The sequence below is a fragment of the Malania oleifera genome, chromosome 1 (assembly GCF_029873635.1).
Source record: "Malania oleifera isolate guangnan ecotype guangnan chromosome 1, ASM2987363v1, whole genome shotgun sequence".
Classification (NCBI taxonomy): domain Eukaryota; kingdom Viridiplantae; phylum Streptophyta; class Magnoliopsida; order Santalales; family Ximeniaceae; genus Malania; species Malania oleifera.
The window spans coordinates 128,663,787-128,689,435 of NC_080417.1; the positions used below are offsets into that span (position 1 = coordinate 128,663,787).

Here is a 25,649-nt window from a genome sequence, read left to right on the forward strand (position 1 = left end):
AAAAAAAAAAAAACACGAAAGAGCATTGCTGGTTTCTACTCGTGCAAATGTTATACACATGCATATATTCTTTAACCAAAAAGAAGAAGATCGACGGAGCTCAATATCTGCACCTCCACGTCGGATCTCCTGCGATTTGCTGGCGCACTTTGTCGGCATCGACGAGCAACTCCGGCGCCGGCTGCCAACATCCTCGTTGGGTTTGCTCGACCCACTTCCCGCTTACCCCGCCCCGTCCTCTCCCTCTCTCTCTCCCTCTCCGCGGCGTGATGGGAAAAAAGGATACCTCGAAGATGAACATCGCCATCATTCATCCCGATCTTGGTATAGGTAATGAATTGATCAAATAGCACAATTTCCTCATCACAGACTCTGTCCTGTTCTACACATTGTATTTTGTAAATTGATGAATGATTGGTAAGCTCTGTGGATCGATTCCGTATCCTTTAACTACTTTAGTGATATCTGATGAAACCCCATATGCCCATTTAGACCCGCTTTGAATTTCCCTGCGACAGTATGCCCCTACCGGTTGGCTGTGGAGAAATGGAAAATTCTTGAGTTTTTTCTTTGTTGTTGTGGTTTTAGGGCGACCAATCTTGTAACAAATTTTGAGGAGCTACATTTGTCAAGGGCAATTGAGCAATTTTGAGGACTCCAAGTGTATACGGGTTATCTTTGGCGTGACGTTTTTTTTTTTTTTTGGGAGAAGTCTTAGTCTTTTGGTCGAGTTCTGCCCTTGAATGCAACTTAATCTTAATGATATACGAGGTTATTGTTGTGATATTCATTTAAACGAAATTTTCTTGTTTTTTTAATTTCAATTTTGAGTTTGTGGTGTAGTTTATTGTCATGGGCCGAACACTTCACACCTCGTGAAGGACCACGAAGCACTTGTTAAAGTACTCTTGCTTAACATAAGAACATGTTTATAGTAGTTGAGTGAAAAGTAAGTTGAAGCAATAAGCTTCCATTGAAAGCAAGTGGCATGCAAGTGGAAAACATTGAAGTAACTTAATTCATTAATACTACCTCCATAAGGATTGTGCATTCGTGTGTTTAGCAAGGGAAGCAAGTAGGCTAAATATGTTTACAAAAGTTAGTGAGTTTTACAAAACTAATAAAGACTCACCCTCCCCTAAAAATATTTATACGTTATTTTAATTTTGGCACTAGTAAACATCAAAATGTCTTAGTAATATTCCAATTCTACACTAAGGCATTGACACCCTACATTAACAAAATCTATACTAGTATTTACATGATGGTACCCTATCACAGGCAAGCATAATGTCGTGAACAAGTTTGGCTCGTAACATTATTCCCCACTTATGCAGTTGATGTCCTCATAGACTTTTATCTTAGGTACTCTTTAACTTTGTCCATGAATGGTTGTGAGTCTTTAGCTGAAATCTAGTTGATTTCTTCGTCTCCAAGGCCATTCTGCGTCTTCCTTGATGATGTGGACTCTTTATTTGCAACAATGACTTCAAGTTCTCTTCTATTAAGTTGTGCTATCTTTAGTAGTACTTTGGTTGGTTGACTTCTGCTTGGATCTTTAGTTTTGGTGTTAAATGACTGATGTAGGACAATTCTAAGTAGCCCTAGTCTTATGATTGACCCTCTTTGTAGCACACACACAATATCACAATCTATGGGAAGAATTGAATTAACCAAGCATGAACATCACATACATATTCTAATGATCACAAGTTGTTGAGATTTTGAAAACATATATGATTTGGTTTAAAAGCCCTTAGTTGATAATTTCATTCAAGTAATCAAGTTCACTTTAAAAGATGTTATATTAGAAGTCTTAGATCACAAGTCCTAGCGTTCAAATCAAATATCCCTAAGCATGGTACTAACAAGCATGTTCATGTTGAAAATCTAGGAAGATTCAAAGAGAATGAACAAGGTTTTTCAATCAAGGATTCAGGTAGAGTTTCAAGGCTTACAAGGTACTTTTAGGGACTGTTTTAGATGGTCACAAACAAGGAATTGAAATGAGTTTACCAAAAGGTTCGTAATGACAAACACAAAGACACACGAGTACTTGATCACACCACGAACAAGCTTATTGATCCTTAGGAATATCGAGACAAGAATGAAGCTTGAGGAAGGTTGTGGTTGTGAGCTATGAAAGAGGAGTGGGCGTGTAGTGTTGATGATGACGTTGATGTTGTTGTGGTCTCTCACCACCCAATCTCCGGGACAGACGAAACGTAGCCTCACACTACTCACTCACAAGGAGAGGAACAAGTTTCACAAGTTTAAGCAAAGACTTCTTTTTTAATTGATAATGCAAAGATACCTTTTACGATACAAGTGATGACATATTTATAGCCTTACATGAGCTTGCACATGGCTTCTTAGATATTAAAAAAAATACAAAAGTAAAATAAAACATTTAAAGCATAGGTAATGAGGTTCCTAGGAAATAGTTTGTTATAGGAAATATGTGCCTAAGAACTAGAATAATTATAATAGTGGAGTCTAGGAACTTAAAATGAAATAAATGCTTCTTGAAAAAAACAAGACTCTTTGACTTGCAAGTTGTCATGCTTCTTGAAAAACCAAGATTCTTTGACTCGCAAGTTGTCATCCTCTTTCTAACTAGCTTCCAAGAGAAGCTTCAATTGCTGCAAATAAAGTTCACATCCAATGGTGGACTTCGGGTGGTTGTCCATGTGTCACAATATCCGCGAAAGATACTCGAGGTGCATGTTGATCCCCATCAATGACTTGGGGCAATTGACATGAAACATAGTATGCACTTTTATCCAAGTCAAAGGATCAACCTTGTAAGACCCCTTCCCGACTTTAGCCAAGATGGGCGCTGATCTTTCTTTTTTGGGAAGTAGTCTCCTATCTCGACCCCGTAGTGACCTGATCTATTCAAGATGGAGCTTAACAAGCACCAAGTTATCCTTGTTGAAGTGCAATGGTCTTCTCCCCTAATTTGCCCACTTCATTCACTTGGAAGCTTTCTTCATGATAGATCTTGCACTTTTGAGTGTGAACTAATGATTTTTCTTTAGTTTGTTTCTTATTGTTTGGAGGATATCATATTCTCTTTTTATACTCTCCTTTTTTTTTTTTTTGTCTTAATAAATATTTATTATATTTTTTTAAAAAAGGAAAAAAATTTGGGCATTGGAGGTGGTTAGTGGTGAGTGAGGGTTGGCAATGGGTGAGGACGTGGTGGCAGTTGTGGAGATTTTGGTGGCAGCTGTAGCAGTGTGGGGAAGGTGGAGAGCAGTGGCGCGGTGGGCTGTTTGGGTGGTAAGTGGAATGCAATGGTGGTGTGCTGCTGCTGGTGTAGTGATGGCAGTGCTGGTGCTTGTTTCTTTGATAAAACATAAGTTGTCATCTTAAAAAGTTGAATTAAAAGTGTTTATTATTATTTTTTATTATATTTCTAAGATTTGGTTCTTGTTTTGGGCTTATTTCCGGGGAAATAAACTTTATCCAACGAATTCTTATGATGTGTTGGCAGTGCAGATACATTATGATTTTCATTTAATGCTGTATTTATTCTTTGGTTATCTTGCTTTGATATATAGGTGGAGCAGAAAGATTAATTGTTGATGCTGCTTTGGGACTTGTGTCCCATGGACACAATGTTCATATTTTTACTGCACATCATGACCAATCTCGATGTTTTGAGGAGACTCTTTCTGGTAAGAATTTGTCAATATTTTTTTCAATGTTTTATGTCTTTTGAAAAATTTAGAAAATTAGTAAATAAAAGAAAATCAAGAAAAATCAAATGTAATTTCTAAACTACATGTAGGCCATCCATTCTAAACTTACCAACATCATACAAATAAACCATTCCAAGAGATAGTCACCAGCTGTAAGTTTAAATTGTTTCACTGTTAAGCTCTCACAAGGACGTTACTAGTATAATGTAAAAAATATAAAGAGAATTGAAAAATATAAAAAATGTGCACACATATAAATTGAGTCTACAAGACATAAATAGTACAACTGTAAGATCCTACAAAGTATACAAATAATGATTAGAAATCACCAATTTAACATAGTAAAAATTCATTTCATTATTTTAAGTGTTTGTGAACATATTTTGATCAAGTTGGGGAAGTCAACATAGAGCTAACGAATTATTTACCCGGGACTTAGCAATTGTATTTTGTAATGAAATTTCCTGTATTTAACTGCTAATTTTTTTGAGGCTAAATTAATTTGTTAAAGCATTGATTTTAAGATGTCCCCAAATTCAAATTTTGGGATAACAAATTTTGCTAAAATTTTGCAATTTTGTTGTTGGAAGGATGAATTGTTGCTTTATTCTTTGAGAGTTTTTTGAGTCCTTTTTTTTTTTTTTTTGGGGGAATTCAAGTGAGGGCATTTCCTTGATTATATGTGAAGCAAAATCTCAAGTGAATGAAAAGAAAAGAGTGATAATGACATTTATGTGAATGGCTTTGCATGTAATTATGTAAATAATCTGTTCATCCTATTGGAACCCTGGTCATGTGTGCTGGAACAGAATATGGTACTAATGAGGTAAACACCTTGCCCTAAAGGTAGTGTAAGAACAGAGCAGTTGTCCTGTGAGGCATACGAAGGATGTGCTTTACTTTAGATGCATGCTGTGCATTGCCTGGTCCTGAAGCTTCCTTGGTTTGGGCTTCCAAAAAAGACATATTGATTGTAGTTTGGGCTTTTTGAGTGACATGCTTCATTCTTTTGTATTTTCTCTGTGATTGAGAAGAGAGATTGATTAAGCATACGAAATTACTTTAGATACATGAAGTTATCATTTGTGGCATATAAAGGCATGTCGAATTCTCTATTGTTAATTGCTTTATTATTAAGCCATTAAATATACTTTTTTGCACTTGCTAAATACTTCGGTCAATTTTTGTGCATGTACATTATATTATCAATGTCAATTTCCAGGTGCCTTTGCAGTTACAGTGTATGGTGCTTTCCTTCCGCGGCATATTTTCTATCGGTTCCATGCCATATGCGCATATCTACGGTGCATTTTTGTTGCTTTTTGTGTACTGTTCTTGTGGTCTTCATTTGACATTGTACTAGCTGATCAGGTCTCTGTTGTAATTCCATTGATGAAACTGAAGAAGTTTTCAAAGGTAATTCTGCTTTTACACTAGTTGTGATTCAGATTATTGTGGTAACATTCATGTTTACATGTTTCACATTTTCTTCAGGTTGTATTCTATTGCCATTTTCCAGATTTGTTGCTGGCTCAACACACAACTTTTGTTAGGAGGATGTATCGGAAACCTATTGACTTCATAGAAGAAATAACTACTGGTCTGTGTTGTGTTTATCATGTGAATTGTTGTGTGAGTCGTGGATGTATTCCTTTTATTTCACAGGAATACTTGTATTCTATAAAGTTTGTAATCAAACTGCATCTGGGACATGCAGGAGTGGCAGATTTAATCCTTGTTAATAGCAAGTTTACTGCATCTACTTTTGCAAATACATTCAAAAACCTTCATGCTCGGGGAATTCAACCAGCTGTTCTTTATCCAGCAGTCAACATAGACCAGTTTAATGAACCCAATGCTTTTAAGTAACAAACATGATTGTATATCTCTCTGTGTTTGAGTTATAAGATTGCTGTCAAAATGCCATGTCTAAATATTTCTTTTGACTATATTTTTTACCTTGGAAAACTCGAGTCTAATTATTTTATTTTATTTTTTTGTCTTCTTATGTAGGTTCAATTTCCTCTCCATCAACCGATTTGAAAGAAAAAAGAATATAGAGTTGGCAATTTCAGCCTTCGCCATGGTACACACTTTTGAAAGCAATGCTCTTCAAGGCCAGAATTTGGACAATATTTCCTTGACTATTGCAGGCAATCCATTTACCTATTCTTTATTCAGTATATCATTTCATCCTTGTAAAATATTTTCTGTTGCATATTGTGTTTTTGCCATAGTTTTTATGTTAAGTTTCAGAAGTCAGCTTGTACTTGTTGAAGATTAGTTTTATGTTGATTACTGAGCAGATATATTCTCCTGTTTCTGTGTTTGGTAGTGGTTCTTACTGGTAAGCTTATCCAGAATCCAGATATTATAAATTGGGTCCTTTGCTCTAGTCGTTTTGCAAGTTACCTTAGGTGTGCCCCTTGCATTTAGACTTCTTATTCACTCAATAATGGAAAAGACATTCTTTGTTGTCATGTTATCTCAACAAAATTTCAAAAACTACAGTACAGTCTATAAGTTCGGATTTTGATAGGGGTTAATTTCACTTTGCGTCTTTAAGTTTTAGGCTGTTTCCAATTCCTCCCATAAAGTTAGAATTGAAGCAATGTCCAACCCAGTTTTAAATAAATCGTTAGACTGCTTCACTGTTTAAATTGGGACTAACATCAACGGCTCAAAGGTAATTGTTAGAAGAAATAGGCTATTTTAGTAATTATGTGGTGTAAGTAGGGGTATTTGTGGACTGAAGTAAGTTAGGAGTTACGACTACCTGCCATATGGGAAGAGGCACCAGTCAATAACCCATGAGGAGGGTGAAGAGGCAAGAAGCCCGGTTGTACTTGAATGGGGCATAGTAGCACTAGATGTGGAAGATCAGGTTTGAAGTTGGTGAACTATGCAGACAAGATTGTTATACTTGGGACATGGTAGATGATGTATTCTACTGTGAAGTGTTAATGGTAGAATTACTCTTGACAAAACTTATTGGCCCAAGTAGTTTTCCCATGGATATCCAGCATCAATCAATAGTATGATTTTTCCTTGCCATAATGTGTGCAAATGCAAGAATTGGCACGATGAACTCTTCGTCCCGGTACACTACTTTTTCCACGACTGCCATCCAAACCTCATCTTTGTCCTCCAACACTCCCTGACCATGGTAAAACATAGTGCTAAGAGCTAATCATGGACGGGCTATCACGTGAAGAAGTTTGAGAAAAAGACTGAGAGCTGTCTTTGGTGATCCATTTGATTCTAGCATATGTTTCATTCATAGATGGTATGGATTCACAGGCAAGAATCTGATCGCAGATGGTTTGAAGCTCTGGAGTCAACCCAAGCAAAAGCTAGGCAACCAAGAAATTTGCCTTTTACCTCTTAATCATCTCAATGTCAAAACTAACTAGTGATAGATGTTGAGTTCTTCCCACTGTCCCACAAAACCTTGAGAGTACTATAATACTCACTAATGGACCTACCTTCTTGGTCAAATTTATGAAACTTTTCATTTAGGTCGAAAACACAACTTTGATTTTTATCTTGTGAGAAGCTTCCACAAAGATCATCCCTAACAGCCTTGGTTGTTCTATGAAACATCATGTTATCAGTAATTTGTGGCTCCATGATATTCCACAGTTGCACAAGCAATATGTTATTTTTTTTCATCCAATATTCCAATCCTTGGAGTTTGGAGATGGAGGAGAATGCAACAAATATTTGGACTTTCCTTTCACATAAATATACACAGGCACAACGTGAGACCTTGAAAGGTAGTTGGAGGATCCAATCAATTTGATGGCTGCGATTTGTACATAAAACATATCAGTTGAAGCTATCTTTGTAGAGGCCATTAGAACAACCCCCAACATGCTACAATAAGCACGCATTAGTATCTTAGGTGAATCAAGAGGAAGATTCTTGGATAGCAAAGAAAGTTTGTGGTGGGACCAAGATATCCAAAAAGTTATATAGAGAATTTGGTATAAAATATGGGAAAAATATAGAAACATGGAAAACTTTTAAAAGTATAAAGAGGTGAGAAAAGATGCAAAGAAGGTCGTTATTGAAGCTAAACATAGATCATTTAATAATTATGCTAAATTAGATACAAAAGAAGGGGAAAGAGACATATTTAAAGTGGCTAGAGCTAGAGAAAGAAAGAATAAGGACTTCAATGTAAAATGTATAAAAAGTGAGGATGATATTGTCTTGGTTAAGGAAGAAGACATAAAAAGATGTAAGTTATTTAATGAAAACCAAGTAGAAGACTTAAACTTAGAATTGAAAAATGAGGAAAAGGCTAAAAATATGAAATTTATTCGCAAAATTAGAGTTAACAAATTAAAAAAAATGGAAACATAGAAAAGCTATAGGACTGGATAACATCCCAATTGAAGTTTGAAAATGCCTAGGTGATAACATAATTATATGGTTAATTAATTTATTTAACATAATTATAAAAACTAATAAAATGCTAGAAGAATGAAGGAAAAACACTTTAATACCTATATACAAAAATACAAAAATAGCGGAGATATTCAAAATTGTAATAACTGCTGTGGAATTAAAATTATGAGTCGTATAATTAAACTATGAGAAGGGTAGTTAAACAAAGATTAAGGTTAGAAATGAAGGTCTCAGAAAATCAATTTGGTTTTATAGCTGGGAGATCTACGACAAAGGCTATATATCTTTTAAGGAGATTAATGGAAAAGTTTAGGGAAAAGAAGGACTTGCATATGGTATTCATTGACTTAGAGAAAGTGTATGATAGGGTACCTAGGGAAGTTCTATGGTGGATTTTAGAAAAAAAAAAAGGTGTATGTAGTTGGTATATGTCATTAAGGATATGTTCGATAGAGTAATGACTAGTGGTAGGACTATGGGTGGAGAGGCTAGGGAATATTCAACCACAATAGATGTACATCAAGGATCTGCTTTGAGTCCTTATCTTTTTGTTGTAGCAATGGATGTACTTACTAGGAGTATCTAAATTTAGGTTCCATGGTGTATGTTGTTTGCAGATAATAATGTCTTGATTGATGGGACTATGGGTGGAGAAGAATCTAAGTTAGAATTATGGAGGGAAGCTTTAGAAACTAGAGACTTTAGGATAAGTAGAAATAAGACGATATACATGAAATGTAATTTCAATCATAGTAGGTGGATTATTGGAGAAAAGGTTAAATTTAGCTTGTATCTATTATGTAAGCTAAAGGAGAAAAGCAGAAGATGTAATGCATAGAGTTAAAGCAGGTTGGGTAAAATGGAGAAGTGCTTCAAGCGTGCTGCGTGACCGTAGAATATCCTTAAAATTAAAAGGTAAGTTCTATAGGATGGCTGTAAAACCAGCTATGCTATATGGATTAGAATGTTAGACAACTAAGAAACAACATATACAAAAAGTAAAAGTTATTCAGATGAGAATGTTAAGATGGATGAGTAGTGTATCATTAAAAGATAAATAAAAGAATGAACATGTTTGCGGTAAGTTAGGTGTAGCTCCCATAGAAAATAAGATAAGTGAGGGTTGACTCAAATGGTTTGGGCACCTGCAACGTATGCCAAATAATGTGCCTGTGAGGAGGAGTGAGTTATTGTGAGGGGAAGGGGTAGAGGTAGACCTAAAATAACTTAGAATGAGATAGTGAGTAAGGATTTAATAGCCCTGAATTTTTTGAAGGAAATTGCCCATGATCATGTGAATTGGCAAAAAAGGATTGATGTAGCCGATCTGAACTAGTGGGACTTAAGGCTTGGTTTTTTGTTGTTGTTGTAGTATCAGAAATGAACAACACAGTCAACACTGCAAAATCAGGCTGCACACACAAGCACAAAGCAGAACTTCAGAACTTCAAAGAGGGCTGCTCTGACTATGCAACATAAGTTACAATATCCAATGAGGAATTACTTGATCATGCAGAAGTGGGCAGACAACAAGAAGCACCACATGCACTTGATAAACAACCTGGCAGCATAGCAGCTACGACTATGAAGCTGGCAACAACTAGAAGTGAGTTCCAGCAAGATTAGGAAATGAAGTCATTGAAGTATTGAACACTAGTCAAAACCACCAGCAATTGATACAAGATTGCATCAATCAATCATGAACACACAGCATCATCATGTCACAGCCTACCAGTGAACAGCGGCAACAGCTGTATACCAGGAACAAGAGTGTCGCTTCACATCAGCAAATCAGCATGAACGTGCACAGCATCCGACCAAGGGTGCTGCACAGCAAAACTGAGATGAAAAGTGCCCTAAACAAGTCCCAAATCAACCAGAAAATCAGATTTGATAGCTGCTTAGGGAAGATAAGAGAGAAAACGAAGAACAGACTGAGGAAAAGTTAAATCAGATTCAGTGAAGATTAGCACTGATGTTGTGAAGTTAGAGATGGAGGATAGAAGAAGAAATGAAGAGAAGAAAAGAAGAAGAAGGCAGCAATTTCCTGGAGCCTTACATTCCGCACCAGGTCTGCAGTCTTATATTATTAATAATAAAAAATCTTGAAAGACAAAAATACCCCTACTTACACCACATAATTACTAAAAGAGCCTATCTCTTCTAACAGTGTCTAATTTCACTTTATCCCCCCTAAAGTTTGGGTCATTTGCAATGCTCCCCTTCGCCTTCCCCTTAAAGTTTAGTTGAGACAATCTCCAAAATACTATTCAAAATTGTCCATTTATACTATTCAAACATTTTATACCATTCATTCATTCAGATATGAAGGATTAGTTAAACCTCTCACATACTTAAGTAGAAAAAAAAAACATTTTTTTTTTGTTTCTAATATCACTAACAATTTATGGTCTTTAATAATGGGAAGTCTTTTGATGCAAGGGCAAATAAATTTTTTTTCTTAATTTAAAAAAAAATGAAAATTGAACACATCATAGTATTGCAAAAATGTAAGGTAAGGCTGTGTATTATAGACCCATTCCCCGGATCCCGCATACGCGGGAGCTTTGTGCACCGGGTTGGCCCTTATCATACTATTGCATTGAAGAATAGTTAAAGTTCCTTCTTGACCTGATTTTAATGTTTCATATAAGGTGTTTATTTTTTTTCAGCAATGAAACTTTATTACAGAAAAACTGGGGATCGAGAACAGGTCAAGTACAATGCAAACAACCAAAAACTAAAACAAACGCCAGTCACTGAAGTACATCTAGGAAGTCAAGATTAACAGGGAGGTCCCTCTTGGTCAACCCACAATGCCAAGTAGAGATCATGGAAATCCAGTTGTCTTTGACAGCCTGAAAAGAAGAGGTTGTCCCATCGAAAGACTGTCCTTTCTTTCTTTCCAGACCACCCAAAAAATAGCTAGGGGAAAGAGAAAGGGTTTGAGCTTGTTTGGGCTGATCCCTTTCCAAGCCCAAATCTTGCTCTTAACTGACGCTGTAATGACCCATTTCTGATTGACCAAGGACATGACCAAGCTTCAGAGATTCATGGTCCAGGGGCAGTGGAGAAGGATATGATCCACAGATTCTGCTTCTTTGAGGCACAGGAAACACCTATTCACGGTAGAGATGCCCTTTCTTTGAAGGTTGTCATGGCTGAGGATCTTCCCTAGAGTGGCCTCGCAGGTGAAAAAGGCAACCTTGGAAGGGGCTGCTGTTCCCAATGGGCTTCCAAGGAAAAGAGCTGGTGCACTCTGTCAGGCAGCCAAGGTGGTTTATAATAGGATTTGACTGTGAAAGTTCCCTTCTTGCTCAGGGACCACTTGGGATGGTTGGAGGAGCCCTGGCCTTGAACATTGCAACAGTTGCTGTAAAAATCAATAAGAGTATCAATCTCTCAATCGAAAACATTTCTGATCAGGGGAACTTTCCGAATGTTCCTGTGGGTTGAGCGTTCCTAGTGATGGCAAATGAGTGCATTGTTGTCATGGGCAAGTCTATAAAGTTTAAATAGACGGGAATGAAGTGCTAAGTTAGGAGCCACCACACCACAATACCAAAAGAATACATCCTCCCCATTTCCCATATTGAAATGAATGTGAGAAAAAAAGTTCTCCCACCATTTTCTAATGAATTTCCAAACACTTGTACCATAGCCTTCAATCATCTCTCTGGAGGCCAAACCACTGTGATGGAGGCCATATTTTGAAGCAATAACTTCCTGCCAGAAATGATCCTTCTCAGACATGAAAAAATCTTTGGCCCCCTGTGAAAAAAGAGTCGTTAGAAAGAAACAGCTGGCCTTGAGTGTTTTTTAAAAAAGCTGTAAGGTGCCTAAAAGTATTTTAAATGACTGAAATGGATATTTATTTTTAGGAAATATAATTAATGCATTGATAATTTTGTAATATTTGAAAAAAAATCAAGTATAACTAATTAATAAAATATTTTGTTGGAGAAAATACTAGCTTTTAGCTTTTAAAAGTTTCAAATCTGTAACCTTTAAAGCTCTCCAAAAAAGCTAAAAGCTGGCTTTTAAAAGCTGGAAAAGCTTATTACCAAACACATTAGACCCAGCTTTTGCTATGGAGAATTTGAGGCAAAAAAAGTGGGGCCAAACTCACCCTAAGACCTTCCCCTCCTCTTTGCATGGGTTGTTTGACAACCTCCCATCTCACAAGATGATATTTGAATCCTCTATTGTGTTCCACCCAAAGGAATCTTCTTTTGATGCCTTCCAATCGATTTGCCACTGCACTGGGGATGGGAGACAAAGACATCAAATAAACTAGGAGGTTGGCTAAGGTGCTTTTGATAAGGGTGAGTTTACCATGCATGGTGAGATCATCCTTTTCCAGCCAGCCAGATTTCTTTCAAATTTGCCAATAATGGGATTCCAAACACCTTTGTCTTTGAACTTGGCTCCCAAAGGCAGGCAAAATTAGGAATCCAAGGTTTCAGACGAGAATCTCTGCAAGAAGGGGGATACAAACACAAAGACACTTGGGAATGAGAACATTCTTGCTCAAATTCACCTTCAGACCTGTGACTGCTTCAAACCCAAGAAGGATGCATCTAAGGTTAAGAATTCATACAGGATCATCGCAGAAAATAATGGTATCATCTACAAAGAGGAGGTGGGAGACTACAAATTATCTCTGCTCCTTCCAATGTTAAGCCTCTAAAGAAGGCCACCTTCGTTTGCCTTGGTTCATGTGGCCCAAAACCTCCATAATCAACATAAATAAGAAGGGAGGGGGGGGGGGGGGGGCAAGGGGATCTCCTTGCGTCAAACCGTGCAAAGATCTGGAAAACTCTGTAGGGCAGCCATTAATCAACAGAGAGAATGAAGCAGTGGAAATACAATGACTGATCCAATTGCATAAAATTTGCCCAAAACGCTTCTTTTTTAGGATATGAAGCAGACAGTTCCAATTCACATGGCCAAAGGCTTTTTCAATATCCAGCTTACAGACTAATCCTCTTTTCCTGCCCTTTAAATAGGTATCGACGACCTCATTTGCAACCATAAAGGCATGCTAGTGTTTCCCAACCACTTCTGAAATTGCCAATTTGAGCCTGGCTGTTGAACTTTGTAGAGGAGTTTATACAAGCTACTGACCTGACTGATGGGACAAAAGTCTTTAATGCTTCGAGCCCCTGCTCTTTTTAGGGATCAAAGAGACAATAATTGAATTAATGTGCTAGTTATGAATCTGCCTGATCTGTGGAAGTCTTTAAAGATTCCAACAATGTCTTGCTTAAGGAGGTCCTAGTAGTGCCTATGAAATCCCCGTTGCAGCTCTTAAAAGCTGAAACAATTTACTCTTCATCAAAGGGTCTTTCTATCCATCGAGACATGGGGAAGTTTATATTTTTTGAAATAGATACTATTAACAATTGGTCTCTGTTGATTTATTGGGTAAAATGGAAGACCTAAACTCAATGATAGATCTCTCCCTCTATTTATAATTTATGTAAGTTCAATTGGAATGACCATAATACCCTTACTAACTCACACTTATTACTAACAAAACTCTTAACACAATAATAATACTAAAAGATTAAATAACCATTAACACTCCCCCTCAAGCTGGAGCATATGATATATATGCTCCTAGCTTGTTACAAATGAATTTCACATGAGCACCTCCCAAGGCTTGAGTGAACAAATTGGCAAGCTGAAACTCGGACTTCACATGAGTCGTTGTAATGAGCTTTTGTACAAGTTTCTCTTGAATAAAGTTGCAATCAACTTCAACGTGCTTTGTCTGCTCATGGAAGACTAGGTTGGAGGCAATATGAATAGCAGTTTGATTATCACACATCAACTCCATGGGCTGAGAATGTGGGAAACCTAGTTCTTTCAACATGTTCTTCAGTCAAACAAGTTCACATGTAGTGTGCGCCATAGCCCTATGCTCTGACTTAGCACTTGACTTGGCCATCACATCTTTGTTTCTTACTTTTCCAAGAAACCAAATTACCACTGACAAAGATACAATACCTGGTTGTGGATTTTAATCGGAAGGTGATCCAACCTAATATGCATCTGTATATCTCTGAATATGAGTGAGACTCCGATCCTGATATAAGAGACCTCTTCCTGGTGCACCTTTGAGATATCTCAAAATGCAAATTATTGTATCCCAATGACTTATTTTTGGGGAATCGAGAAACTGACTCACAACACTTGTTGCGAAGGATGTATCTAGTTGAGTGACTGTGAGATAATTCAACTTTCCAACAAGTCTCTGTTATCGAACTGGGTTAGGCAATAAATCACCCATGTCTAGCATTAACCTACTATTGGGATGTATGGGTATCAACTGGTTTGGATCCCAACAGCCCCGTCTCATTGAAAAGATCAAGAACATACTTCCTTAGTGACAAGGCAGTCCCCGTACGAGATCTCGATACTTCTATACCCAAGAAGTACTTCAATGGTCCCAAGTCTTTGGTCTGAAACTTACTCTGTAGAAAAATCTTTAGGTCCTGGATGCTACAATCATCATGACTAGTGATTACAATGTCATCCACATATACAATAAGCAAAATATCGTCCGATGGAGTATGATGATAAAATACAGAGTGATCCACTGCACACCAATGAAGGCCAAACTCAAGTATTACAACACTAAAACGGCCAAACCATGCTCTTGGAGATTGTTTTAATCCATACAATGATTTCTTGAGCCGACATACTAAGTGTGACTCCCACCTGAGCAACAAACCCAAGGGGTTGCTCCATATATACTTCCTCAAGAAGATCATTATGTAGGAAAGCATTCTTCACATCAAACTGATGTAGAGGCCAATGACAAGTGGTGGCTAAAGAAATGAATCAACGTACTAAGGCAAGTTTAGTGACTAGGGAGGATGTGTCTGAATAATCTAAACCATACACCTGAATATACCCCTTAGCAACAAGGTGAGCCTTCATACGAGCCACAAAACCATCAGGATTGACTTTCACATTGTACATCCAGTGACAACCAATTACAGACTTATCAGAAGGAAGAGGTACCAAATCCCAAGTATCGTTATCATGTAGTGCACGCATCTCTTCAACCATTGTCGTTCTCCACCCGGAATGGGATAAGGCTTCAGAAATAGATCTTGGAAGAGCAACAGAAGACAAAGTACTAACAAAATAGTAATAAGAGGGTCACAACAAATCATAACAAATAAAATTAGAGATTGGATGTTGGGCACAAGTGTGTTTACCTTTTTGAACAGCTATTGGAGGATCAACATCATGAGAAATAAGATCATCTGACAAGGTAACTAGAGGCACAATAGTAGAAGTTGGAGGAGGCACTTCCCCCTTGAGTCGCCATGTGTATACATGCAAATTGGGATGATTCAAGCGACAAGGACTCAAAATGGACAAATATGTAGGAGGATTGGGCACAGATGTATGGATTTGGAAGGCAAGGCAGAGGAAGGGACTCATCAAGGTGAATAGAACTCAAGGTATCAAAGTAGTATGGTGTAGACTGTAGACTCAAAAAAGGTGACACTAGCAGAGACAAAGAATCAATGTAAAGTAGGACTATAACATCGATATCCCTTTTGAGTATAGGAATAGCCTAGAAAAATACATTTGATAGCATGAGGATCTAACTTATCCATTTCTAGAGATAATAGATGGACAAAGGACACAACCATATATACAAGGAGGAAAAGAGAACAAAGTAGCGTTAGGAAAGAGAATTGAATATGGGATTTTATCCCAAGGACGGAGGATGGCATTTTATTGATGAGGGAGCAAGCTATGAGCACATCACTCCAAAAGACTTTGGGGACATCATTTGATACAATAAAGCATGAGTGAATTCAAGAATATGTTTGTTTTTCTGCTCTGCAATTCCATTTTGTTGTGGAGTGTGGGCACAAGAGGACTGATGGATCATACCAAAGTTAATCATTTAAGTACTAAATTGGGTACTAAAGTGCTCCTTAGCATTAACACTACAAAGTATCTTGACTAGCACATCAAATTGAGTCTTTATTTGGGAACAGAAAGCACAAAAGATATCGAACAACTCAGAACGATCTTTCATTAAATAAACTAAGTCATCCTAGAGTAGTCATCAACAGATGTAACAAAATACTGAAACCTCAACTTTGATGTGACATGACTAGGACCCCTAGTCCCCAAATGCAGAATGGACGAGAATGAAAGGAATAACCAGCCGTTTATCAACCCGAGGAGCAAAGGGAGCACAATGATGGTTGCCCAATTGACAAGACTCACACTCAATATTAGGCACAGAACTCAATGTAGGAACTAGCTATTTCAACTTGTCCAAGGATGGATGACCAAGGCAACAATAGATTTGAAATGGTGTAGCTGCGACTGTGCAGGCAATGGGTGGAGAAGGTGACTCAAAGTCCACGAGCTTCACGTTCTGTGTCAATTGTCTTTCTCGTCTTCAAATCCTGAATAACCACAAAATCAATAAGGAATGTGTCAGAACGATTTAGTGACTTTATAAGCTTACTAACTAACATAAGATTGAAAGAAGATTTAGGAATGTATAAAGCAGAAGAATGAGAGATAGGAGTATGATATACTACTCCTATCCCCTTAACAACAATAGTGGACCCATCAACAAGGGTAACTTGAGGGAGATTTTTAGGATATTGGAGATCAGAAAAGAAGTTGGTTGCACTTGTTATATTGTCTATGACAACAAAATTGATAATCCAAAGACTCGTAGGAAGGATACCAAATGACATGCTGACTATAGAATTACCTTTCTAGGCAAAAGAAGCAATGTAATAAGATTTTTTTTTTTATCCATAAATGTAAATTTATATTGATCAAAATGGATATGTACAGATACTCTGGGCATACCCGAGAAAGGGAAGACCAAATCTCCCCATCAACAAAACAAATACAATTAACATAGGCATACCTAGGGGCACAAGGCCTTCAATCTCAACTCAAAAATTCAATGGACATCAAAGGAAACTCAAAACATAAAGAGGTATCTTAAAATAACTTCAACCATCGCTGAAAAGAAACCCAAGATGACGAACACCGTTTGCGGAATTGAATAATGCATCAACAATGGGGAACTGCGATGAAAATCAAATCAGCAAATCAAAACAGTCTCCGTAAAACCAGAAATCGTTGCCGTAAAACCAGAAAATGTCGCCAGAAAACTTGACTGCTTCACCGAAAAACCAGAAAACGAGACAAAGTCTCGCCAACTAATAAAAAGTCTTCACCGGAAACCAAAACAAATTCAGAAAACCAATCTTACTTGGGAAGTCAGATTCTAAGACCCCAACAATGGAAGCCCACTAAACATAACCATAATTAGCTTGAGAGCCAAACCATGATTAAATATCTTTGAAGCAACTCCAACCTTCGCCAGGAAAAATTACCATGTTGACGAAAACCGTTTCCAGAATGAAATAATGAGTCAACAATGGAAAACTGCGATGCAAATCAGAATTATTATCAGATGCAAATCCAAGGCTGTATTACAGAAATCAAAAAGACACCTGAGCTCAAACAGCTGCTGCCAATACTATTCAGCACCAACAACCAAACTGTCCTATGCTCATGAGACCAACCAGAATCATCTCCAGAATTAATAAACCATCAACAGAAAGTAAGTGAACCACAATTTCAGAAGCTGCCAGCACCATCCAGACAATAACAGGACTTCCAATACTCAATGGGATACATGGTCTAAAGAGTAAGCTGTTCAAACACTCAACAGAAATCAGCTTCAGTTTCAAACCAGCTACCAGAGCCAAGGACATAACTCTGCAATTTCTCACATACACTCCACCAAATCACCCTCTTTTTCAGCGACTCAAAATATAAAAGTATCAACTTCACTACCAGCAATTTTTTTCAAACCATCCTGTATCTCAATCACAGTAAATATGAACCCAATACCAACATTCATAACAACCTGATACTGCAATCTGATCAACAGTATCCAGATTTCAGGAAAGAAGCATCTTCCAAACCAGAATTCAGAAGCAGGCCCATAATCAGTCTAACTAGGGAAAATGGAACACATCAATTCCCTTCCAACATTCAAACAATTTCTCCACCCTTCCATCAGAACAGAACTCGAGCACAAGGAACTTAAACAGTAGTTTCAGTTCCTAAAAATTTTAAATTCAACTTCTGAAGAATGATTGGAAATCTATCAAAAATATTTTGAAATGTATGGGTTTTAATCACTTTAATTATGATTTCTGAAGTAATATTAATACCCTCAAACTTCTTTTTATTTTGGAAGTGCCAAATGAAATAAACCATTGTAGCCAGGCATATTCTCTTTGCAGCAGCCTGAATACGTGTACCCTTTGCCTCCTTGTTTAACCATTTAAGTGTTTCTTTAATAGTTGACATTGATCTCCTCATGGCCAACCATCTCTTCAGATTAACCCAAATCTGATTTGTAACTCTGCACTTGAAGAACAAGGCACATTCTCTTTGCAGCAATGTAATAAGATGCTTGTTAAGACAATTGATACCGTAGAAACCTTGAATACTCCTCCTCTGATATAGTCATAGTACGCGGTTCACTCAAACAAGTGACTAGCAAAGGAATCATACTTTTGGGAGTTGTAAACGCCATCCCAACATTCACAAACTCAGACCAATGATCATAAGATTAATTGCTGGAATAGTCGAAATGACCACGAACAACGTGACCCACCATGAACAAGTCACAGATAAATCAGTACAAGGCTGCCATAGCACCAAGAAATTCAGATGCAGCCCCAAGAAAACAACGCTCAGCACTGGAACAATTGGAGAGTGAACCACCGAAACTACCATGAGCAAAAATCACCAACAACCTCAGATGCAGCCCCAAGAAAGCAACACACGAGTGCATTGTCACAACAAAGATTGGATCTTTGAGCAAAAAACACATTCCCAACAGCTTGATATTTTGGTATATGGAAGGAATTAGAACAGTGAATCAAAAAACACAGCAAATTCCACTGTTTCAGTTCCAATAAATTTAATAATCATTGATAAACAGTTTTACGAAGCATCAAACAACCATTCATTGGGTGACGCACTGCCACAGACGAGGTTAACAACTCACCAACGGATATAGTACTATCACAGCCTCACAACTGAACATATGAACACTGCCACAGCTTAAAAAAACTCACAAAAAAATATCGCAAACCTTGAACAGAAATTAACAGAACGCCGCGAGTGCATAGTCGGAAAACGTTGAATTTTTTAGCAAAAAATTGACCTAACAGCTTGTTGATATAGTCTAGGAAGGAATCAGAGCATGGCAGAGGGGAAATAAAGAAAAGAAAAAAGTAGCCAAAAATTCACTCGCCCGCTGGCATGTGGGGTTGGCTTTGTCGGCATTTGGCCAGCGCATAGGGGGTCCTCCGGCGATGGGGTTTTTGGTGTGAGTCGGTGGGGGGGGGGGGGGGGGGGTCTGATTATGGGTGTATGGTTGTTTTTGTGAAATAATATGGTATGGAGGTAAATCTAGGAAGGATAGCCACGGGAACGGTGTTTTATGGTGACAGCTGAGGAGAATAGGGTTTAGTTTGGATCACGTTCTAATACCATGTTGAGTAATTGGGTAAAATGGAAGACCTAAACTCAATGATAGGTCTCTCCCTCTATTTATAATATATGTAAGTACAATAGGAATGACCATAATACCCTTACTAACGCACACTTATTACTAACAAAACTCTTAACACAATAATAATAATAATGCTAAAAGACTAAATAACTATTAACAGTCTCCAAGATTCCTCCTCAGTATACAAATTTTTGTAAAAACTGCATATGCCCCCTTTAATATCTCCCTCCTCCTCAAGGAGTGCACCATCCATTTCCACCAAATTATATCTTTGACGCGCATTAGCTATGTGGTGGAAAATGTTGGTGTCTGTGTCTCCTGCCTACAACCAAAGGGCCCTAGATTTTTGCCTCTAGACTATCTCCTTTAAGTTAATGGTCTTGGCAAGGGCTTTATAAGAGCAAATTTTTTTTGTTTTATCATCAATATTGAGGCTCCCTCTAAGCTCCTGATTGTCGAGCTCCTTTATATCAATTAAAATCTCATTTTTCCTCAAAGTGATTTTGGCGAAGATGTTCTTGTTCCACCACTTCAGCTATTTTCTTTTAGCAATTTTAATTTAGAAGCGGCCACATAACTGGCCTTCTCTTCAAATCACATGCCAAGCCACCAATTCTTGATCAAATCACCATAACCTTTGTGGTTAAGCCATTCTCAAAATGGAAGGGAGTTGGCCCCCACCTGATTCCTCCCGTGTCAAGTAAGATGGGAAAGTATTCCAAAGCAGGCCTAGGGATAAAGATTGTGTTGTTTTCCTCCTAATCCGATGAGACAAGGAATCTGTCAATTCTTGAGTGACAAGGGATCTCTATTGAGTTAGACCACGTGAAAGAGCCTCTAATGAGGGGGAGGTCAATGAGTGAAATCATCGATGAAGTCATGAAACTCCTACATATTGGAGGAGTCCGAAGAGTTCCCTCTCCTTTCCTGAGGACACAGAACCAAATTGAGATCTCCCGCACTCCCCCCAAAATAAGACGAAGCCTCCCATTTATTTCTAACTTCCATGAGCTTGTTCAAAAAAAGATGCCTGGAAATATCTTCTCCAGGACAATAGAACCCAGTGAAGATCCATGGGAAGTTATCTTCCAAGGTCTTAAACGGGCAGGAAGCCGACAAATAGGATTATAGGGCAATTTTATTGGTACAAGAGGAGGTTTTTTGAAAGTGGTTTGGGAGGGATTTAAATAATTTAAATTTTAAATGGCCTAAAACAGCACTTTTAGAAAGTATTGTCAAGAAATTTGTCTAACTTTGGCAAGGGGAAGGGTTTTGAAAATGACTCCAAATTTTAGGGTAAAGGGAAATTAAATACGTCTTATTCATTAAAGTTAACCCTAATTTGAACAGTGGAGGGCAAAGGACAATTAATTTAACACTAGGGTGTACATTGCCGTGTTATATCTTTAAGGATGCTTGGGGGGCAAAGTAAATTCAACAAAATATAAGTTGAATTTATTGATATTTGTTCAGTCAGCTCGTGAATATACACCTTTAACCATGATTTGATGGAATACCATCTCCAGAAGGTTAAAGTGTAATTAACAAGTTGGACAATTGTTTGATACTTTTTTACGCTAGTCAATCACACCAGGCGTATTCAATTTGATTAAACTGGTTTTGAAAGAAGATTTCTTGTTTGGAGTGTCGATAACATCCCAATTGAAGTTTGGAAATGCTTAGGTGATAACGGAATTATATGGCTAACTAATTTATTTAATACAATTATAAAAACTAAGAAAATGTCAGATGAATGGAGGAAAAACACTTTAATACCTACATACAAAAATAAAGGAGATATTCTAAATTGTAATAACTATCGTGGAATTAAACTTATGAGTTATATGATGAAACTATGAGAAAGGGTAGTTGAACAAAGATTAAGGCTAGAAAAGAAGGTATCAGAAAATCAATTTGGTTTTATGCCTGGGAGATCTACCATAGAAGCTATATATCTTTTAAGAATAATGGAAAAGTTTAGGGAAAAGAAAAGTGACTTGCATATGATATTTATTGACCTTAAGAAAGCATATGATAGGATATCTAGAGAAGTTCTATGGTGGATTTTAGAAAAAAAAGGTGTAGGTAGTAGGTATACTGATATCATTAAGGATATGTACGATGAAGTAATGACTAGTGTAAGGACTATAGATGGAGAAACTAGAAAATTTCCAATAACCATAGGTGTACATCAAGGATCTGCTTTGAGTCCTTATCTTTTTGCTTTAGTGAGGGATCAACTAACTACGAGTGTTCAAAAGGAGGTTCCATGGTTTATGGTGTTTGCAGATGATATTGTATTAATTGATGAAACTAGGGACGAAGTAGAGGCTGAGTTAGAATTATGGAGAGAAGCTTTAGAATCTAGAGGCTTTAGGATAAGCAGAAATAAGACTAAATATATGAAATGTAATTTTAATAATGATAGGAGGAATATTGGAGACAAAGTTAAACTTGATGATGAAGAAATAAATAGCACTTGTAGATTTCAATACCTTGGATCTATTATGCAAGTTGAAAAAGAAATTGAAGATGATGTAATGCATAGAGTTAAAGCAGGTTGGGTAAAATGGAGACGTGTTTCAAGTGTGCTCTGTGATCGCAGGATACCCATAAAATTAAAAGGGAAGTTTTATAGGACAGCTCTAAGACGAACTATGCTATATGGATCGGAATGTTGGGCGACGAAGAAACATAATATCCAAAAAGTAAAAGTTGCGGAGATGAGAATGCTTAGATAGATGAGTGGTATAACTTTGAAAGATAAATTAAGGAATGAACATATTCGCAGTAAGTTAGGTGTAGTTCCTATAGAAGATAAGATAAAGGAGGGACAACTTAGATGGTATGGAAACTTGCAATGTAGGCCACATAGTGCACCAGCGAGGAAGAGTGAGTTAGTTACTGTGGGAGATAGTAGAAGGGGTAGGAGTAGACCTAAAATAATTTGGGAAGAGATAGAGAGTAAAGATTTAATATCCCTGAATCTGTCAAAAGAAATGGTCCACATGATCGTATAAATTGGCGGAAAAGGATTCATATAGCCGACCCCACCTAGTGGGAATTAAGGCTTGGTTTTTGTTGTTGTTGTTGTAGTCTCGATAGCAACTCAGTTAGAGTTTTGATTTAAACTCTTTTTGTTTGCATTGCACATGAAGTACATGCCTCTAGTAATTATAATTTTGAACACACGCGCACATGCTTACAAAATGCTTACAAACGTTAGTACTCGCATGTGTTTCTCTAGAGTTTGTGCTATATTGTTCATCCTTTGAAGGAGGCCAATAATGTGGCATTGATAGTTGGTGATGAAGCAACGGACTGAATATATTTAATAGATTTCTTGAGAAGGATTCCTTTTCTTAGTATTTTCATTTTAGAAGGGATTTGAATGAGAGAGTTGGAGGAGCGTTTTTCTTTGCATCTTGTGTTGGACGGTTGCTATATCCAAGAGGACTGATGCTTGAATTTCAAATTTGATTCATCGAGGGTTATTTGTGTAAATATTTCATCTCTTGTTTAGTTCAGGCCCATGTGTCTATTCCTCCTTTTTGGGGCACATGAAATGCTCAAATTCCTTCTATGATAAAGTGTTTGTTTGGCTGGTGGCCCTTAACTCCAACAATATGCTGCAGAGTAGGAGGCATTCTAAAGCTTGGTCTTCAGATATGTGTCTCATATGTTGAAATAGCTTTGAGGATGCATCTCATTTGTTTCTATTTGGAGTTCTTGGTGAATTTGAGTTTGCCTGAAATCAGTGGAGGAGCTTCTGAATATTTCTTTTGATGGTTTTGGGAAGAGCAAGAATGTTGGGAGGCTGTGGAGCGTGCTCTCTGTGCTGTTCTATGGGGAATTGGGTTGGGAAGGAATGCTAGAATGTTTTCTGGAAATAGGCTGTAGAGGTATCTTCTTCGGGACAGAGTGCGGTATTTGGCTTCTCTTTGGGCTCATAATGCAGGCTGTTTTAGGACTGCTATATCAGGATGTTAACTGAGACTGGTGCCATTTTTAAGACGATGCTGGTTCTTATTTTTTTCTCATGTTTGAGGACTTCTGCTCTTACTTTTTTGTATTTGTTTGTCCTTTCTTGTCTCAATAAAGCTTCTTACCTATCATATATATATATATATATATATATATATATGTTTATTTTTAAGAGATTAGGTTCCAATTTTGCCATTCTGGATCAAGATGCAGAAAGTACTAGGTACTGAAAGTGTAACCCTGGATTTTCTAGGATGACTATAGTGATCCTGGTAACTATGCCTCAAAACTAGGGCATCTATGTCCCTTGTTGACCCTTGTCCCTTTCCCATGGAAATCCAGTTGCAGACTTCTTGAGCATCCTACGACACTTCATGCGTCTGAAAATGTACAGATTTTTGGCTGTTGCTCTTGGTCAAGGCATTTTTCTTTGCAAGTATATGGGTCAAGTCATGCTCAGTAGTAATAATGTTTCCTCTCCAAAAGGGGAGAATTTGTATATTTCTATCATTTTTAGTTTGGTCTCCCACATGTTATTGAGTAGGCATAAATGTGCCAATTACTACCAAGACTACTGTGCCTTCTGCACTAACTTGCCTTGTTTGTTATGTTGGATTTTATGCTCAGACAGTTTTTCCCATATTAATGCAACGCCAGCATCTTGTGGTGTAGAATCTAGCTGGCCTTTTCATTTCATGGAAGCAAAATATTTTTACATTTATCTTTTGTTTCAGGTGGCTATGATAATCGTCTGAAGGAGAACGCTGAGTACTTGGAGGAACTCAAGGGCTTAGCAGAAAGGAAAGGAGTCTCTGATCGGGTTCATTTCATCACATCCTGCTCAACTGCAGAAAGAAATAAACTTCTCTCTGAATGCCTCTGTGTTCTTTATACACCAAAGGTGCACTTGAATCCACCATTTTCGAAAATGATCACATCTGGAAGGAAATAAATATTAAATCAAAAACTGTTCAATTATTGCAGGATGAACACTTTGGCATTGTTCCCCTGGAGGCAATGGCAGCTCACAAACCAGTTATCGCATGCAACAGTGGGGGCCCTGTGGAGACAATTAAGAATGAGGTGACGGGGTACCTCTGCGACTCTACGCCACAAGAGTTCTCTTCGGCAATGGCTAAATTCATTCAAGATCCCAAGATGGCTGAAAAAATGGGTGAGGAAGCCCGGCAGCATGTAATTCAGTCATTCTCAACTAAATTATTTGGCCAGCATTTGAATCGGTATCTCATTGACATTGTCCGGGGGAAGAGCGAGTGAACTAGGTAGAAACTGGCCTGAGAAAGAACATGACAGCTGCTCTGCATGAGCACAAGAAGGGTTTACAGGGCACAGTTCAACAAGGTCCTTTGTTAGAGTAACAGCACTGTTAACTATATATATTGATCATCAGTTGCCTTCTGGATACATATTTGGCTAAATGGTCTTTGACCATGGGACGATGTGATTTAACTTTTGCAGTTGTTAGTTTCGGTTTCTTTGGCATGGAATAGAGTAGATCAAGTTATGGTGCTTATCCTAGCGCTTGCAGTCTCACATAAACTTTATCCGAGTTTTTCTAGTTTAGAATAGACTGAAATACAAGGAAAAACTATTTGATGAATCTCATAATTGTATTTTATTCTATTTTTGCATATCATAAGATAATGTGTTCATCTTTATGCTTTAATTTTGGTTTAGACAGCAGCAAGTCAGATGTCACATTAAAATTTAGTGAGTTGAAGTCAAAATCAAAGTCATTAAATGGATCAAAGTCAATTATGCCAGCACAGAGTCCACCTGCAAAGGACTTAGATGACCCAAAACAAAAAATATGCAACTTAATTAACCTAAGTTTTAATTTGCTTAGTATAACAGTCTTGAACCCAATCTTGATGAAGTATTATCCATTTTGATTCATTTACTTCATGGATTTGTTC

The 25,649-nt window shown here is 37.5% G+C and overlaps 1 protein-coding gene across 1 annotated transcript; it reads left to right on the forward strand.

Annotated features, from left to right (window-relative positions):
• On the forward strand, positions 1-25,399 carry LOC131151262 (uncharacterized). Its single transcript, XM_058102516.1, has 8 exons — positions 1-330; positions 3,567-3,683; positions 4,930-5,123; positions 5,202-5,307; positions 5,425-5,572; positions 5,721-5,860; positions 24,447-24,613; positions 24,697-25,399. The coding sequence occupies exons 1-8, from the start codon at positions 48-50 to the stop codon at positions 24,988-24,990; spliced, it is 1,449 nt and encodes a 482-aa protein (XP_057958499.1). The 5' UTR covers positions 1-47; the 3' UTR covers positions 24,991-25,399.
• Positions 25,400-25,649: the final 250 nt, after the last annotated feature.